The 17,233-nt window shown below is 32.3% G+C and overlaps 1 protein-coding gene across 1 annotated transcript; it reads right to left on the bottom strand.

The window, feature by feature from the left end:
• Positions 1-7,653: 7,653 nt before the first annotated feature.
• Positions 7,654-12,009, bottom strand: LOC106710335 (cytochrome P450 6k1). The gene is made up of 8 exons (XM_014502354.2): positions 11,538-12,009; positions 11,074-11,229; positions 10,694-10,878; positions 10,047-10,207; positions 9,569-9,687; positions 8,759-8,864; positions 8,314-8,562; positions 7,654-7,847 (listed from the first exon to the last, which is right to left on the bottom strand). The coding sequence occupies exons 1-8, from the start codon at positions 11,916-11,918 to the stop codon at positions 7,684-7,686; spliced, it is 1,521 nt and encodes a 506-aa protein (XP_014357840.2). The 5' UTR covers positions 11,919-12,009; the 3' UTR covers positions 7,654-7,683.
• Positions 12,010-17,233: the final 5,224 nt, after the last annotated feature.

Raw genomic sequence — 17,233 nt, 5'->3', positions numbered from 1 at the left:
TTGATACGTTTCCACTCATCGTCTATGTTATCTAGGGGGAGGCTGGAGAAACGATTTCTCAGTTCAAGAGCAAACTTTTCTTGAACTTCGACCTTGTTCAGTTTCCCGACGTCATACCGGCGTCCCACCTTACATATATTATTAGCGCGCCGGGCAGTCGCTATTTTGATACGCAGTTCTGCCACTACCAGCAGATGGTCACTGTCTATGTCTGCGCCTCTTTTATTTCGTACGTCTAATAACGAAGTTCGCCATGTGCGGCTGATAGCGAGGTGGTCAATTTGGTTTTTAGTGATACCGTCGGGTGAATTCCAGGTGTATTTGTGAATTTCTTTATGTAAGAATAATGTTCCTCCGATGGTTAAGTCATAGTTCTGACATAGTTCTACAAATCGTTCTCCATTGTCGTTGCGGGTACCGAGTCCATATTTCCCCATATGCTTTTCACAATCTGTATTGTCTGTGCCAACTTTTGCGTTCAGATCACCCATTAAAATGATGATATCTTGTTTGCGTATACTCTTCAGGATAGTCTGAAGCGCATTATAGAAGTTGTCCTTCTCTTCTTCCGTTGCGACGTTGGTGGGGGCGTAACATTGTACTACGGTAATCTTGCGTACTCTAGAGTTGAAGCGTGCAGTGATGATCCGCTCCGAGACTGGTTTCCAATCTATAAGGCCATTCTTTGCGGAATTAGAAAGGAGAAGCCCTACTCCGTATTCTCGGCCGCTGTTAGGGTCCTCCTTACCAGAATACAGGAAAGTCAGACCTTTAGGTGTTCTTAGTTCCCCGAATCCATTTCTGCGTACTTCACTCAATCCCAGTATCTGTAGATTATACTTTAGCATTTCGGTCTCCAACTGAAACAGTCTACTCTCATCGTATAACGTTCGTACATTCCAGAATGCTAATCGATTTTTTACGTTCACAGGATACATTTTTAAGATCCTTTTTAAATAACTTTTAAAATGGTAATGTAATATTAAAACTCAACTTGTTCAACTTAGGATTGGAAATAGCCCAATATGATGATGGTAACAAAAATATAAAGCTATTATATTACGCATTTAAACGACATTGAATTAATAATGAATTGATATATCAACATACATTCGCGAGTATCAATTAACAGATTGTGTTAACTCACCTAACGCTATCTACGACACCTGTTAATTTAAATTGAACCCTGGCTCCATCTAAATTAACCGCCGTTGTAGCAACTAACGAGGATTGTAGTATATATAGGTATGTACTTAGATATACTTGATACCGTGTGACTTAATTGCTTTGATAATTTCGATCATTATTGAAATTAGGCGAAGAAAATCTGGATTAAAATAAAGTTTTTCATGAAGATTATTTTTTCATAATTTTAATGGAAACATTCTTTTGTTTTTTATTTGAATTCTATCATGATTTCAAGTAGCATAAATAATACAATCCTATATTAGTAATAGTAATAATAATAAGGTTGAGGTTCCTGTCTCTGCAGACCTGACCACAGGTTGCTTGAGTTATGAGATTCCGCTGCCGATGCTGCACTATTTTTTATAAAATAAATTTTATAATTTTTTTTATAAAATGTGTTTTATAGAAAAAAAGTTAATTAATAAATATGCATAATATTTATAAGTATACTCATAAATATATAACAAAATGATATTGAAAGAAAAACAATTTAACTAACTTTATTAAGATACAAGCTGTCGCCCGCGACTCCGTCCGCGCGGAATTAAAAAAAAACCTGAGAGGTTTCAAGGGACACCCGGATGGAACGAAGTTCCTTTCGATTAATTAGTGAAGGAACCAATGTTTATTCTATGAATAAAAAACATAAGTCTTCACAAGAAGTACATTTTATTTCTATGGATTTTCCTTATATATTGTCAAGTCGTTGCCATGGTGAAGTAGCGCTCATTCGTCGTTAACATACTTACTATAACAAAAAGTGTCGTGACAACTTTTCGTAAGAATTTTTTCCGTCTAGCCCCCTTTCACAACGCGCAATAAGGAACTTCGTTCCAATAAGAAGCCTATGTGTTCTAACCCAACTATGTTCTACATATGTGCCAAATTTCATCAAGATCCGTTGAACCGTTCCGGAGATACCTTCAAACAAACATCCATCCATCCATCTAAGCATCCGCATCTATATATAGGTAATATTTATTGTATTTTATGTATTTTATAAAATAATATTACATGAAAAATCCTTGGAAGCTATTGTCGTGTACAAAGTGATTTAGGAACATTAAACGCGAACATCAGAGGACGTAAAGTTTAGCGTCGGGAAGAGGCAGTCGGCAAGCATCAGATGAGAAGATAATTCCGCCTCTGTCGTTCATCATGCCTTTAATTAAGTGAAAATTAGACAGTTACAATGATATACTTTGTATTCATACATTTTCTGCGCGCTGCAAAATTAATCACCAATTCACTTTATTCTTCCACAGTATAAGTCGAAAATGACATTCATTCGTTCAAAAAGCTTTTCATACGTAGTTGTGTATTGCGTATAAAAGATTTTTTTAATTTAATTCTGAATTAAACTGAATGTTTTGTTTCAATATGTATAAAAATATAGTCACAATGTTCGTACATTAAAAGTGGAATCAAAATATAAAACAAAAACAATGTTTCCCGCTCTGATATTCTTCGCCAACAAAATTTCTAAAACAAATTTATCTCCGCAAGCAACTGTCTACAGAATCGTGAAGAGTACTAAAGTTTAGAAGATTTAAGTTTCGAGGGTACATTATTTCTGGTCTCGGGAGATATAAATCGCTTTTGTAACACAAATATTTTAAAATCACGGCTATAATTTGGTGGTTGCTCCAATTTCGTATTCATTAGACGTCATGACATTGTTTTGTACTGTTTTTAATTGTTGTTAATTTTATTATTTTATTTATTGTTTCATTAATGGCAAAAGGATTAAAATGTAGGAAAATAAAAACATGAATAAAACATAGGAGAAAACCTAATCTAGTGAAAGCATCTAGCAAACCAAGTTTTTAAATTATCAGATATCGAGAGTAAAACTCTAGTAACCGCTACTGTTCCATCTATTTGCCAGCATCACGATCTCGTCGTAACGAAGAGGACGGTCGCCGCGTATGAGATAAGGGCTGGGCAATTTGAAATTCTGCTGCCAACGTAATAAATTTGCACCACATGAGGGTAGTAATAGCATAATAATGAGACTATTTTGTTGCTTTCAAACCTCCTATACGCATTTAACCTTTTATGACATCATATTACTACCAAGATTAGTCTTTTAAAATTATTGTAAGCAAGCTTTTCGTGTCTGATTTCGCCAAAAGTAAATTAAAAATTAATTAAATTGACTTTGCGTTTTCTGTTAATCCATAATTAACAAAGAAATATTATGCTATCCCCAAAGCAAACCAGCTTTCTTGACATAGGTGAGTAGTGCTTATTCTAGTTTTGTGACAATAAAATTATATAAATAACACTGCGCCAGTGGTTCGGAAAGAGTACCCGTTCGCTCTTCAGAGCCGCGGTGTCAAGGGTACAAGTTGTCGTAATGATCGCCAACCTTCGAAAGAAGATGGCACTGTAAGAAGAAGAATAACACTAAGATTATTTACTTTGTAAAGTTAAGGTAATACGTTAACGTCACAAATTGCAATCCGCAAAGACGCAGTTGGCAACATGCTGCACCCTTGCTCGCAGTTACAAACAACTCTATATCATGGTAAGCCGTGACAGTGCACAGCGATTTACAATTGTCGAAGAAACAACTGGCTATTATGTAGCTTCACTATATAGCTTGATAAAGATTATTAGACTATTAATTATATTTTATTATTTTAATTACTATTACGTTGAATTGAATATTAAATATATGACGTACTTTAAAATAGAGGAGATTGGTACGTTGTTGAGTAAATGTATATATTCATCGCGCAATATTCAGCCAATATCATTTCATATTCGCAGCAAAGCTTCTTAAAGTGAAATCTTATTTGGTATCAACGCCGAGTGTTCGGGCTTTAAGGAAATTTTAAATCCTAAGCATCGCTTCGATATTCTTAACTTATTTCCGCTCACGTTCTATCTTCAAGATTGAAACTACTTGCTTGCTTACGAAATGTAAGAAAATGTAAAATGTAAAAAACACAGTTTGTGATTTTTTACATATTTTTTTCAAACTAGGAAAGTTTTTCTTAATCTCACCTCTCACTTTGTTCCAATATACTGTAGGAATTTTGGCAAGAAGGGAGATAAAGAAGCTGAGAAAGAGTGCGCTATTTGATTTAACCATAGATGACAGGTGGTACTAGAGTTGGCCGTCTCAATGCGCCAAATATTGGACATTTTTTCGTTTCTTGTTTTTGAAAGTTTCTCCGTTTTCTCGTTGTAAATTTTTTCGAGTAATAATGTATACAATAATCCATTCTTCGAAATTCGATCTCAATTTATAATCAAACATTTTTTTTTCATTTTGAATAAAAACGTTCATCCGTTAGCGCAATTTATTAAAAAAAGTGTATAAAATTTTCGCTTCAGCTATCATAATATAATTATTCTGTACTGATCGTTTTCATATGCTTTTATTCAAATAACTTTATTAAATCTATTGCGAGATGTCGCTCTTGCTGGAGGACAAAATCCATTAGAAGACAAAGCCGCCCTCGATGGGTGACGGTTCACTTTCGCTGCCATAAATCAAACTAAGGCAAATGTCATTAGCGAACGCGATAAATCTAACACTCATAGATGATGTCATTGCTTTGTATGTTTTAAATGGAATATAATACTTCAATAGAATAACAAAAAAAACTTGAGAGGTATCGGACGCCCGGATGGAACGAAGTTCTTTTCGATTAATTAGTGAAGGAACCAATGTTTATTCTATGAATAAAAAACTTAAGTCTTCACAAGAAGTACATTTTATTTCTATGAATTTTCGTTATATATTGTCACGTCGTTGCCATGGTGAAGTAGCGCTCATTCGTCGTTAACATACTTACTATAGCAAAAAGTGTCGTGACAACTTTTCGTAAGAATTTTTTCCGTCTAGCCACCTTTCACAACGCGCGATAAGGAACTTCGTTCCAAAAATGAAGATCTTGAAATCTAAATAAATATGTAGAACAGTGAAGCAAAATAGACGTAAAAATGTAGAAACAAAAAAAATTAAGTGGAGTAAAACAACGGTAAATTTTAAACTTGCAGTACAATTTATCACAACGTAAAAGTATACTGTTAATAATGTTACGTGTCCAACATAATGTCGTTAGGAATGTAATTGTACACGCAAGAAACCCTAGTCATTGTCACCACAACGTAACAATGCTCGTATGTGGACCGTCGTTTTTTTGACACAATGTATTGTGTGGCGAGTAATTGATAACCTAACGAAATAAATAACAAAGTTTCATAATAAGCGCACAGACGCTCTTAAAGCTATATAGCTTTATGATCATTTTCTCGTACATAACCCAGGAATTATTTTATAAGTGGTTTCATACATAAATATTAGCCAAAGGGAAATTAACATTACTAAAATGCACTTGATGAACAATCATTCAAATTACAGATTATTGCCATTTATCATGACGTCATATTGCTACGTTGGTATTACTTCGTGTAGATATATTCTTTCTTTGTATGCGGTATACTTTTACTTTCTATTCTAATTAAATAGTAATAATGTATAGTTATTTTTATTTAAACAACAATTTAATATTATTGTCTTTGCTGCGAAAAAACAGAAGTCTATTAGATTTATGTACATTTCATTCAAAACAAAACACGTTAACACAAAGTAAAATTTTGTTTCAGTGATTTTTAAAACAGAATCTACTTAATGAATTAATTTTAGCAAACAACTGCCTCTATCTAAACTTTAAAAAGATTTACGCTTCGCAGAACATTATTTTTATTCACAAAAGAATAATTGTCCCTTTTCTTTAATTATGTATCTCGATTTGTTATTTTTCATCTTACCAATTTCAATATTTTCGTAATAATGGATGATGAAAAAAATTTAACGATTTTTTTTAATTCTACATCTGACAATGACATGTATAAGTATAACTACTACTATAACAACATAAAATATTCTAGGTATAAATAATAAAATGAACAAAAATATCAATTTCAAGTGTTGCAATTAATCTTAAGTGTCCGACGAATGTTGCTATTTTGTGAAATTAATCTCATTAAATTACGCGTAAACCAAAATAAACGTTCAAATTATATAGTCGTGTTCACAAATAATTTAAACAATTGTAGAGTATTCATTAGGCTTGTGCAAATAATACAATACACAAGTAATGGTAATGAAAATGTTATTTTTCAATGTAGTATTTTATATGAATAACCAATTGAAATGTTATTATTAAAATTCAGCGAAAAAATCGGAATATCGGTACATGCAAAAAAATATATAACATAATTTATACTAACTATGGGTTTCTAATGCCCTTGGTATAAAAAAAACACACACAGATGTTAGAAAGTAGAAAACCTTTACTAACATTTCAACCAAACAACACTAGTCTCTAAGGGATATTTCTTAATATACACATATGTCACAAATGTCTCAGTGTTCTTTAAATCTTCTATATTCTGGTCAGCGTTAGTTCCTCGTTGGTTTTGTTATTTAATCTTGGTCATAAAAGAATCAACCATAAAGACGAAATTCATTTTACTGGAGTATTGAAATTTTTATATTTTATTAGACTTTTAGTTCACTGCAAGCTGTTGCTAACATAACGAATTTATTAGTTTGCAGTTTGCGATTTTATTTGCAAATCATAACAAATTAAAATTTGAATGAATCGTAAAGTGCGCACCAAAATTATTTTTGATAAACAAGATACTATAGCAAAAAACATAAATAAATAAAACAGTTTTCGCTCTTTTTATTCCACATGCATGCTCTTAACAAGACTCGCTCATAAAGAATTTACGCTTAATGCTTACAAGATGAGTGCAATTTCCAAGATGTCGTCATTGCAATAACATATCTTGTTTATGGGTTTAGGAGTCTATGAGCTGTAAGCATTGTAATAATAATATAAAAATATGTTGCTTTTATGTGTAAGAATTATTTTGTTTTTCTGTTAGTAACTATAGTATTATTTCATATGTTCCAGACAATTTGAAACATTAATAAGCCGATTTTATTATCATTTGACAAGAATTAAGCCACAAAAGAGAAATATCATGTTTTAAATTTGTCTATGAATCTATTCAAACTAAGCTGGTTGGTAATTCGAAAGTCAAACTCATGGTTAGCCATTACAAAATATGATTAAGTACACTACATCTAAGGTGTTTGGAAACAATTATACCTACAATCAATGTTTGTGATTTTCCTGCTTGACTATCGGGCAAATACCGTCCGCTAATCTCCGCGATAAACCTGACTTACACGACTCATTTACTTCATAGAATGCCAAGCCGGAAAATATCATTTTGATATCAGATATTGTGATACGATGAACGATAATATTTGTTTTAGCTTTAGAGTAAAACAAAATCTTAGATTAATATAATCCTAATTCTCTTATTCGATTTTTTATGAAACGTATTTATAGTTTTTTTAATGAAAAAAAAATCATATTAAAATGGTTTAATATTAAAATCATCAATAATGTAAACCTAAATTATGGTTTCTTTCACATTATAATAATTTAAACCCAATTCTTAGTATCGGGCCTGAAACTTAACACTCAATCCGCCTTTGGGTGATAAAATAACACTGTAGGGATCTGTTTCCACTTTGTACGGGATGTCAGCTGGTAGGAATTTGTATGCGGCCACCAGCTGAGAGAGCGATGCGCGAATTTGCATGTAGCCGTAGCGTTTACCTGTAAAACAACAGTTATTTCATATTTTTTGTATTTAATAAACATTGCATTACTTTCAGTTATTATTAAAAAATAAAAAGTTTACGTTTACTAATAAATATGATTACCATAACTCGTATTTCTGACTTTTGACAATAACAACTTTTTGAAATATGTACATTTTACTTCAAAAAAAAAATTCAGTTCAAATTTATTGATATTTAACTAGATTATAATAAACAAGACATATTCATGTATGAGTTATACATGCATACAACTTGTATAGAGGTTTTCAAATATCTTGTCGGCTCGGAATATTGCTGTCGCTGCGCAGTAAAGGGGCATAAAGGAGTGCGGGGGGAGAGCACAGAGCAGCACGCATATGACCTTGAGCCGCCATAAAGATTGAAATGGTCTATACTACATTTAAAATGGTAAGTGGTTAAACTTAGTACAGTTATATTAAAATAAAATTATGTACACTTACCTATGCAGAAACGAGGTCCTTCACCAAAAGGTAAGAAAGTAAAGTTAAGATTATCATTATCTGATGCATTATGCATTCTCTCCGGTCTCCACTGGTGGGGCTCGGGGTAAATCTTCTCATCGTAATGTATGGCTAACACATTTATAAACACAGGGGTTCCTTTCTCGATGGTCACTTCATCATTTAGCTTATATCTTTGATTGCAAATCCTATCCAAATAACCAAGTGGAGGGAATTTACGGAGTGTTTCTAAAAATATATGTTTCTTTATTTAAAATGTTTTTCTTTTTTTATCATTAACTTAAAAAAATATGTCAAATTTAATGCTTATTTTTACTCAGCGAGTACCCAACCCGGGTTTTTGAACGACTTTTATTTTGTATGGAATCGCTTTCATATCAGTGGAATTAAAACACGGGAAATTTGAATGGAACTTAGATCTTACCGTTAATACAAGCGGACATATACTTCAATTCCATTAACTCGTCATAATTTAAATTATCTTTTCCAGATTTTTTTAATGCTTCAGACACTTCATTGTAAAGTTTCTCCTGAAAATGTATATAAAACATGAAATTTTATATAACAAACCAAATCATCATCATCATCATCAGCTCACTATACGTCCCCACCGAGGGGCTCGGAGCCTACCACAAGTTAGGGGTGACTAGGCCATAGTCAACCACGCTGGCCAAGTGCGGGTTGGTTGACTTCACACATATCATTGAATTTCTTCTTAAATATGTGCAGGTTGCATCACGATGTTTTCCTTCACCGTAAGAACGTCGGACAAATGTACATATGTAAATCGAAAATCGAAAAACACATTGGTACATGGCGGGATTCGAACCCAGGACCTGCAGATTGCAAGACAAGTGCTTAACCCCTGAGCCACCGACGCTCTTACACCAAACCAAATAATATGTATGATTTATGTAATGCGTGCTCAGGTAGAGTAGGAGAGTTGCATAATGATGTCATAAACATGCTTAACAGAAAGGGATAAATATAAAAACTAATATTAAGGAATCAAAAAACATTTGCCTCATCTGGGAATACCCGCTGAAAACAAGTTACGCTTTAACACGTAGGTACAAAATACTATATTTACAATTCAAAATAAAATAAACAAATTTCTCAAACAATATTAAAATATACGTTTATTGACTTGAAGTCGTTATAACGTAACATACTTTAACGGAAACTGACTTAGCTTTACTAGTTTTAAAAAAAATATATCTTAATAGTTTTTCACCTGCTCCTCTGGATGGTGAGCAAGTTCATGCAGACAATAACTCAGTGCCGTAGAAGACGTCTCAATAGAGCCTAAGATGAACACGGCCACCTGCGCCAGCATCAAATCATCAGCCAGGTCTAAAAATGTTATAAACGAAACGAAACGAAATGTTATGAATAATGTTGATACTCTACATATTTGATTTGCATATTGCAACAGTCGAGGTGGGTCACTTATTTACCGGCTGTTGTTACTATGAAACCCATTTAGTGGTTCAATAACATACCTAAGCTTCAATTTCAGTAGCAAGTAAAACAGAAATTACGAAACGATCGAGACGCAAAAATTTCGTCTATGGGTAAACGCAAAATGTTCTCGGTTACATTTTTTTTTAAATGTATAATTACGAGGAACAATACTATTAAAATTTCATTGAGTAATTTATATTAGTATGATTAATAATATCGGTTATCACAAATTATAAACATCGACGTACCAGAGCCTGAATCTGCTGGAAGTTTTAAGTTATCTCGTAACTTTAACAAGTGATTAACGAGGTCCTTATGATTGTCGTAGTCACTACTTTTTCGTTCTCTGGCAACGTTCCAGAACATCTTCTTTATATATTCAGTTGCAGCGTCCGAAAAGAATTGCAATCTAAAAATAAAACATTATAATTGTGATGTATGTCGTAAGGATATAAGTCGTGAATAATGATTTTTTATTTGTACGAAGAATGCTTCAACAGTCAACAGACCTCCAGACATATAACATGTAATAAATAAATTAAATCTAAATATATAAAAGAAAGTCGTGTTAGTTACACTATTTATAACTCAAGATCTGTCGAACTGATTTAGCTGAAAATTGACGGGGAGGTAGCTTAGAACCAGGAAACGGACATAGGATAATTTTTACCCCATTTTCTATTTTATTATTCCGCGCGGACGGAGTCGCGGGTAAAAGCTAGTGCATAATAAAGCGTATAAATTTTATTATGATACTGAACAACACTCATATGCTATTTCTTTTACATAGCTTATAATAGTCTTTTTTATTTTAATTTAATTAAATCCTTAAATAAAACACTTTCATTTAAATTATCTGTTTCCTTTTCTCTATTTCTTCATTATTGGTTATTACCTCAGTAAAGCGGCGACCGCGGGTACAAAGAATATCATAGTGAACTCGAAGCCTCTCCAGAAGGTCCACTTGACCATGTGGTTGGTGATGAACCACAGCGGCGAGTCCTGATCGTTGAGCACGCTCACACGGATACCGAAAACACTATACGCCACCGTGTCTGAAGTATACATTGAGAATAGTTCCTGAAATACAACAAAACATACATAGTGGAAACAATAATACGCGTAGCTCAGCGAAATGAAGAAGCACCGTGATCTTTGGCTCGCAGCGAGGACATACTGCGAGTATTCAATACGTAAACATTGCTACAAAAAAACAACCGCTGTGATTATTCTTGTCATAAGTACTACTATATTATTGTAACGTATCAATATTACCTTCAAGTTAACAGCTTTATTGTTCTCGATGTGATCTCTTCGTATTTTTCCTACTAGTTCTTTAGAATTCATGTTCATTAGTTCTGTTATCATTTTAAGTCTAGACGCTGTAAACATAGGTGATAGAGAATTTCGCATTGTCGACCAAATTGGGTTCTGAAATAAATATAAATCTTTTAATTCCTATCTATTATGGAATAGTAAACGAGATTCCTTTCTCCTAATTTCCAAAGCTCAGATCAAGAAGTAAATTTTATTATTTTATCCTATTTTCTCTTTGGGGACGTAACTTGGAGGCTGAAATAATCTTTTTGGTCAATTTTTAATAGGCCTAATAAATATGACTCTGAGAGTTTGTTTAAATTTTCTGAGAGATTGAGACAATCAAGTCTATAAGTTTTAAGAATTCAAGTAACATTAAGTAAGGTAGGTAAGGTAAGTGATAGTAAATTGGACGAACATACCTTGACCGTAAACAAATTCAAAGAACCCAAAGGATCAGAGAAACCGGTGTACAAAAATCGATCTTGAAAATATTCGAAATCTTTGACGAAAATCCTTCTTGCGAATTCCGGCGTCTGCAACATGAGCGCCGGCTTCCATGCCAAAAATATTCCGACATAATCCCTCGGATGTTTACATTTCAATTCATAACAAAAATCCCATACACTTTTTCTCAGCACGAAACTAAGATTTCCGAAGAAAAGGAACGGTTTCTCGTAAGGGATGCCGCGATTCTTCCAATAGTTATAACTCGAGTAAAAGAACCAACATATTAAAAATATACAAATACTTAACAGTATAAGGAACCAGTTTAAAATGACACCTAGCACGGGGACGTCCATGTTGGTTCGTCTCCGTACTGATACTATTTGAGTTCGTACCGTGATTACTAACTTGATAATAATTGTATATAAGTAATACTTAGATACGCTTACTATAAACTGCTATTCACGATGTAAATACACTTTTAAGTAAGTACATAATTTTATTTTTACCTGATAGTTAAGTATATATTCAAGTTAAAGTTAAATATAGCAATGGTATATTCAAGTACATATTCTATTGTTCGTTCGCTGAAAACAAATCAAGTGCTTACGCTGTGATTGATTTTTTTAGCCGACTTCAAAAAGAAGGAAGGAAGGTTATCAATTCGACTGTATTTTTTTTTAAATCTAATATTCATCAAAAGGAAAACATCAACAGCTAATGTAATTCAGTTTTAAGTAAATTAAATGATACTCATTAAAGAAGGCGTTACATAGAAAATAATAAATAATTTAAAAATTCGATTTCGTTATATAGAAACTATTTAATTATTAGTCTAAAAACATAATCATTAAAGATAACGTAAAAAAGATTTTTTATAACCTTTAATTATTTAAGAATTATCTATCAACCATTTATCTATGAACGTAAATACACTGATAGTGAACGACCACCGTCTTTGCGAATTTAATTATTGTGTAATTGTGTAGTTTGATATTATTTTTAAAAACCTAAATAGGTATTTTTAAACTAATTTCAATAATAAAGGAAAACTTTACGTATTACCGCCAGCCGACCTACATAAAATGCTAACTATTAATTAAGGTTTAATTACAAGGAAATATTTTATTCTATATAAATCTCCTTATACCTACAAGACCATATCGATAGAAATCAACAGCAATCTCGTTTTGCACTCGTGACCACAAGCATACGTGTTTTCCGACAAATTGGCAAAACCCAGAGGCAAGTAAACACGTTTGCACATTTACCTGATTGATAAATGAATCGCCGACTGCTTGCATATTCAATTTTCAATTCGATAATATGCATGTTTGAATATTTCATATTTAAAGCTAATTTTGAAATTTCGTATTTTCCAAATCAAATTAAGTCTTTTGCATATCAACTGCAGACTTTGTAAAATTAACCTACAGAACCAATTATTATAGCAAAGTGACGCATAGCCATAGGCATAGTAAAGTAAGTCATAAAAGTATCACCTCAATCATAATTACAAATTCATAGAATACTTATCAGAAGTTCTCTGTAATACTAGTACCCTTTACTGTTGCAAACTTTTTATCTCATTAATGCTGTGTCCAGGGCGTAGACTGTAAATAGCAATTTTTTCAATTCATTGAATGCGGAATTTGTTGCGATTCAAAAACAACAGGCTCTTGTGCGTATAGTGCCGTTAACTGCGCGTGTAACTTTTCTTGTAATTTTTTTCTCTTTTAATACTTGATCACATCATAGACGGAAAATAAGTCTCTTTATTTATAATAAAGTACACTCTTGGCATTTAAGTTTCGATTTCTATATAAATGTTTAAAACACGACTAATTGTCACTATGTAAAAAAACAATTAAAGTTATGAAATTTTATTGTCAACAAATTAAAAATAATTTAGTAATCGCCGCAATTTCTTTCTATTTAAAAATGGTCTAACAGCTGGATGTAAGTACTTTTAAGATTAATGTCTGTCATTATCAGCCCTTTTCTCTACGATCATATTGCTTTAATTAAATCTTTTAAATGCTAAAAATAATTGTATCTGAATTTTTAGTAACTCTAACAAAAGAATTCCATGCAATAATATTTTAACCGAATAAGGTTTAGTACACACAAATGTGTAATACAATGATTAATCTAATATGAACTTAAATTTATTCCTTACAAACTTTCACAGATAATAAGCAAACTAAAATTAGTGTAATTAATTACTATAAAGATAGTTTACTTTGTCCTATCTTCGGTGTCAGTGTGTTGTGGGCTTATCATGAACTAACAGGCGCGAATATTATGTATTTTATGAAGCCTTTCGTCCTTACTAACCAACAATCTTAAAGGACAATGCTCGCCTTGAAACTTCACTGCTGTGACTCTTGTGTTGATGCTTATTGTCATCCCGTTTACCAAAACCAAAACCAAGACTTATGAATTAATACAAGCCTGTCAGTCGGGTTATTGTTTTTTTTTTTTTTAATTTAGGTTAGGTTACCCTAACAGAAATGAGAAGTGTCCTTTGTTCTTGGAGATAATATAAAAGCCGTGTTCTTTACGAGTTGGCAATAAAAGGAAGACTTGACCCGACCCTTCGAAACAAAAGCTAATTGTAGACCCATGTGAATATAAAATATTTGAAAAGTTGAAAAGCATAGATATATTACTTTTATATGAAACGTTTCAATTTCATACAAGTTGACATTTAAAAAAGAAACGATTTTTGAAATAGCTTGTATGACGCAAATGTTTACCAGTATAACGAAATTTTTTTTCGCAAATTCAGGAAAATGTTGTGTTTAAATTAAAAGTAAAACAAGCTTTAACATTTGTTAAAATTTGTATTATTCTTATTCTATTATACTATTTATCTAAAACAAATTGAAACCCCCTAAATTGTATTTTATTGCAGTTGCAAAATGATTAAAAGACAGGAACACATTTTTCAAGTTAGCGGCCAACCTTCAAGACTGAAGAGGCACTGGGAGAAGAAAAAAATTATTAGTTAATGTTTTATACAATTCACGATTAATTAAATATTTAAACTTTATTGAAAACTAAGAATTAAAATATAAGCATTATAAAAGAGGTTGTATTGGATTTATTTTATACTTAAATATTGTATTGTACATGACAACACTGGGGAAATTTACCACAAAAATGACTCCGGACGCTTTCTAACCCACACATTTGAGTTTCGAACATTCCGTCTAGAGGTCTAAGTCTATGGTGAAAAGGGTCAGCAAATATTTGTCAATTTTAAAATTCTTGTATAAAATAAATTCAATTAACATTATGTAAATGGTTAACGATGTATATAAAAGTTTTGATGCGAAGGGTCTTTGTTTTAATTTTTTAGTACATACCGGCGCTGAAAGGTAATGATACTTGACCCACTGCCACGGCGGCCCTACGCCACACAACCTTACATACATGTATTTTAATACATGTAACATGTAGTTAGTCTATTTTGAACTAAAAACTAAACATTGTTAACAAGCGTAGAGGTCTAATGTAAGATAATGTGAAAATAGCTTGGAATGAGCGTCGGTAGCTCAGGGGTTAAGTACTTGACTTGTAATCTGCAGGTCCTGGGTTCGAATCCCGCCATATACCAATGTATTTTTCGATTTAAACATGTACATTTATCCGACGTTTTTACAGTAATGGAAAACATCGTGATACAATCTGCACATATCTGCGAAGAAATTTAAAGATGTGAAGTCAACCAACCCGCACTGGACCACTATGGCCTAGTCACCCCTAACATAGGGTAGGCTCCGAGTCCCTGAGTAGGGACAGATATTTATTACGGATTAATATTATTTTATACCCTATATAATAATAAATATGCTTATAGAAAATTCGGAATTCTTCCTAAAAAAAACTTTAAGCAAAAAATATTTAAGCGCAAAAAGATTAAATGCTTAATAAGATTTAACTGTAATTTAGTTGTTATTACTTTAATACTGGATAGTGTAGAATTAACACAAGCATATAGTTTAATGAATTGGAACATTAATTGTAAAATAACTTTCTAATCCCAAACTTAATGAGTTTAGTAAGAGCAGATAAAGCTATTTTCAACTTTAAACACTTATTTAAGGTTGAAAGTGCAATGCATTAGACTAATGCGTCTACGAAATAACTAAGCGGTTGACTTCAAATAACCTTGCATCTGAAGTGTATTTGATTTAAAGTCTAGGAGTTAAGTCAACATTTTGGTCAAGAGAAGTCTAGGAGTACATTTTGTCTAGTAAAATTATTCAACATAGTATCTTATAAAATATTACTCCTATGTAAGCAAATGTTCCAGTCTTTGACTCAGTCTGAAGGTAACTTTAAAAATATATAAACTAAATCTGCTACCAGTTTATTATAATCGTGTGACAACATATTTCCAAGATACTTAACAGAAAATGAATACATTATTATGCTTTGCAAAGTTAATTATCATCAAGAGAACTGATAATATAAAATAAAATAATTTTGTATTATGTAGAATTTATACTAACTTTATATCATAATGTATTGAGAATAAATGAAAACATAAAACGCCGCAGCTGTTTCTTTCGTCAAGTAACAATAAAAATGTGGATTTAGACAGTCGTATATTGTAGATACTACCAACTCAAGTGCAAAACGTGATAAAGTTAAAAGGAAGTAATGGCCAATCCTATTTCCAAAGTTGGGAAATTTTAAAAAGGTATCATTGCCTTTGGATTTTATGACTAATGTGTCATCATCATCAGCCCACTATGTGTCCCCAACGAGGGGCTCGAAACCTACCCTTACTTGGGGTGACTAGGCCATACTCAACCACGCTGGTCCAATGCGGATTGGTTGACTTCACACATATCTTTGAATTTCTTCTCAGATATATGCAGGTTCGATCACAACTTTATCCTTCGAAATCAAAAAACACATTGGTACATGGCGGGATTCAAACCCAGGATCTACAGATTATAAGTCAAGTGTTTAACCCATAAGTCACCGATACTCTCTATAATATAACTAAATCAAACTAAAAAAATTGTTTGACACGTAAAGATGGTTCTCGACAATCGTACAGAAACAATCAAACCCATTACTATTTAGAAAATATTTAAACATAAATAATACAAAACTTTCTACTGATAAATGTAGTTTATTTTACGTCCATAAGTCTTCTTAATAACCTTTCATTTTTCCTATTTTTCATATGTCACTACCAAGCTTATCATTTAGTTTTATTATTGTCTTTTATAATAAAAATGTCTGAAAGTACTACAGCTCTTAACGTCAACATGACAAAAACACTTCCTTGAATAATAAATAAGTTCTGTTTTAGTGTTGTAGCTTTACACTGGAATGGTATATTCTGTGACCATAAACTACGGAACTAAGTAAAGAAAAAAACATTTCTTCTATGTACAATAATATTCCATTAGTACAGATTACATAACAATACAAGATTACATAACAATAGCGCATTAATCTTGCAATAAAGTATACGTGATTCAGGAATGTTTGGAATATTCCTTGAATTTAATTAAACAACCTGATTCCCGGAATCTGGAGGTACAGCCGACGTATGTCAGTTATTTATTGCTGTTGTCTCATTTCATTCTAGCGGGTTGTAACAAAAACAAACGAATAGATTATTTCGTTGTTTACACATGCGTTA

Source organism: Papilio machaon, chromosome 3 (genome assembly GCF_912999745.1).
Source record: "Papilio machaon chromosome 3, ilPapMach1.1, whole genome shotgun sequence".
NCBI classification, from domain to species: domain Eukaryota; kingdom Metazoa; phylum Arthropoda; class Insecta; order Lepidoptera; family Papilionidae; genus Papilio; species Papilio machaon.
The sequence above is the reverse complement of the archived record's forward strand: the minus strand, read 5'-3'. Positions and strand labels throughout refer to the sequence as shown.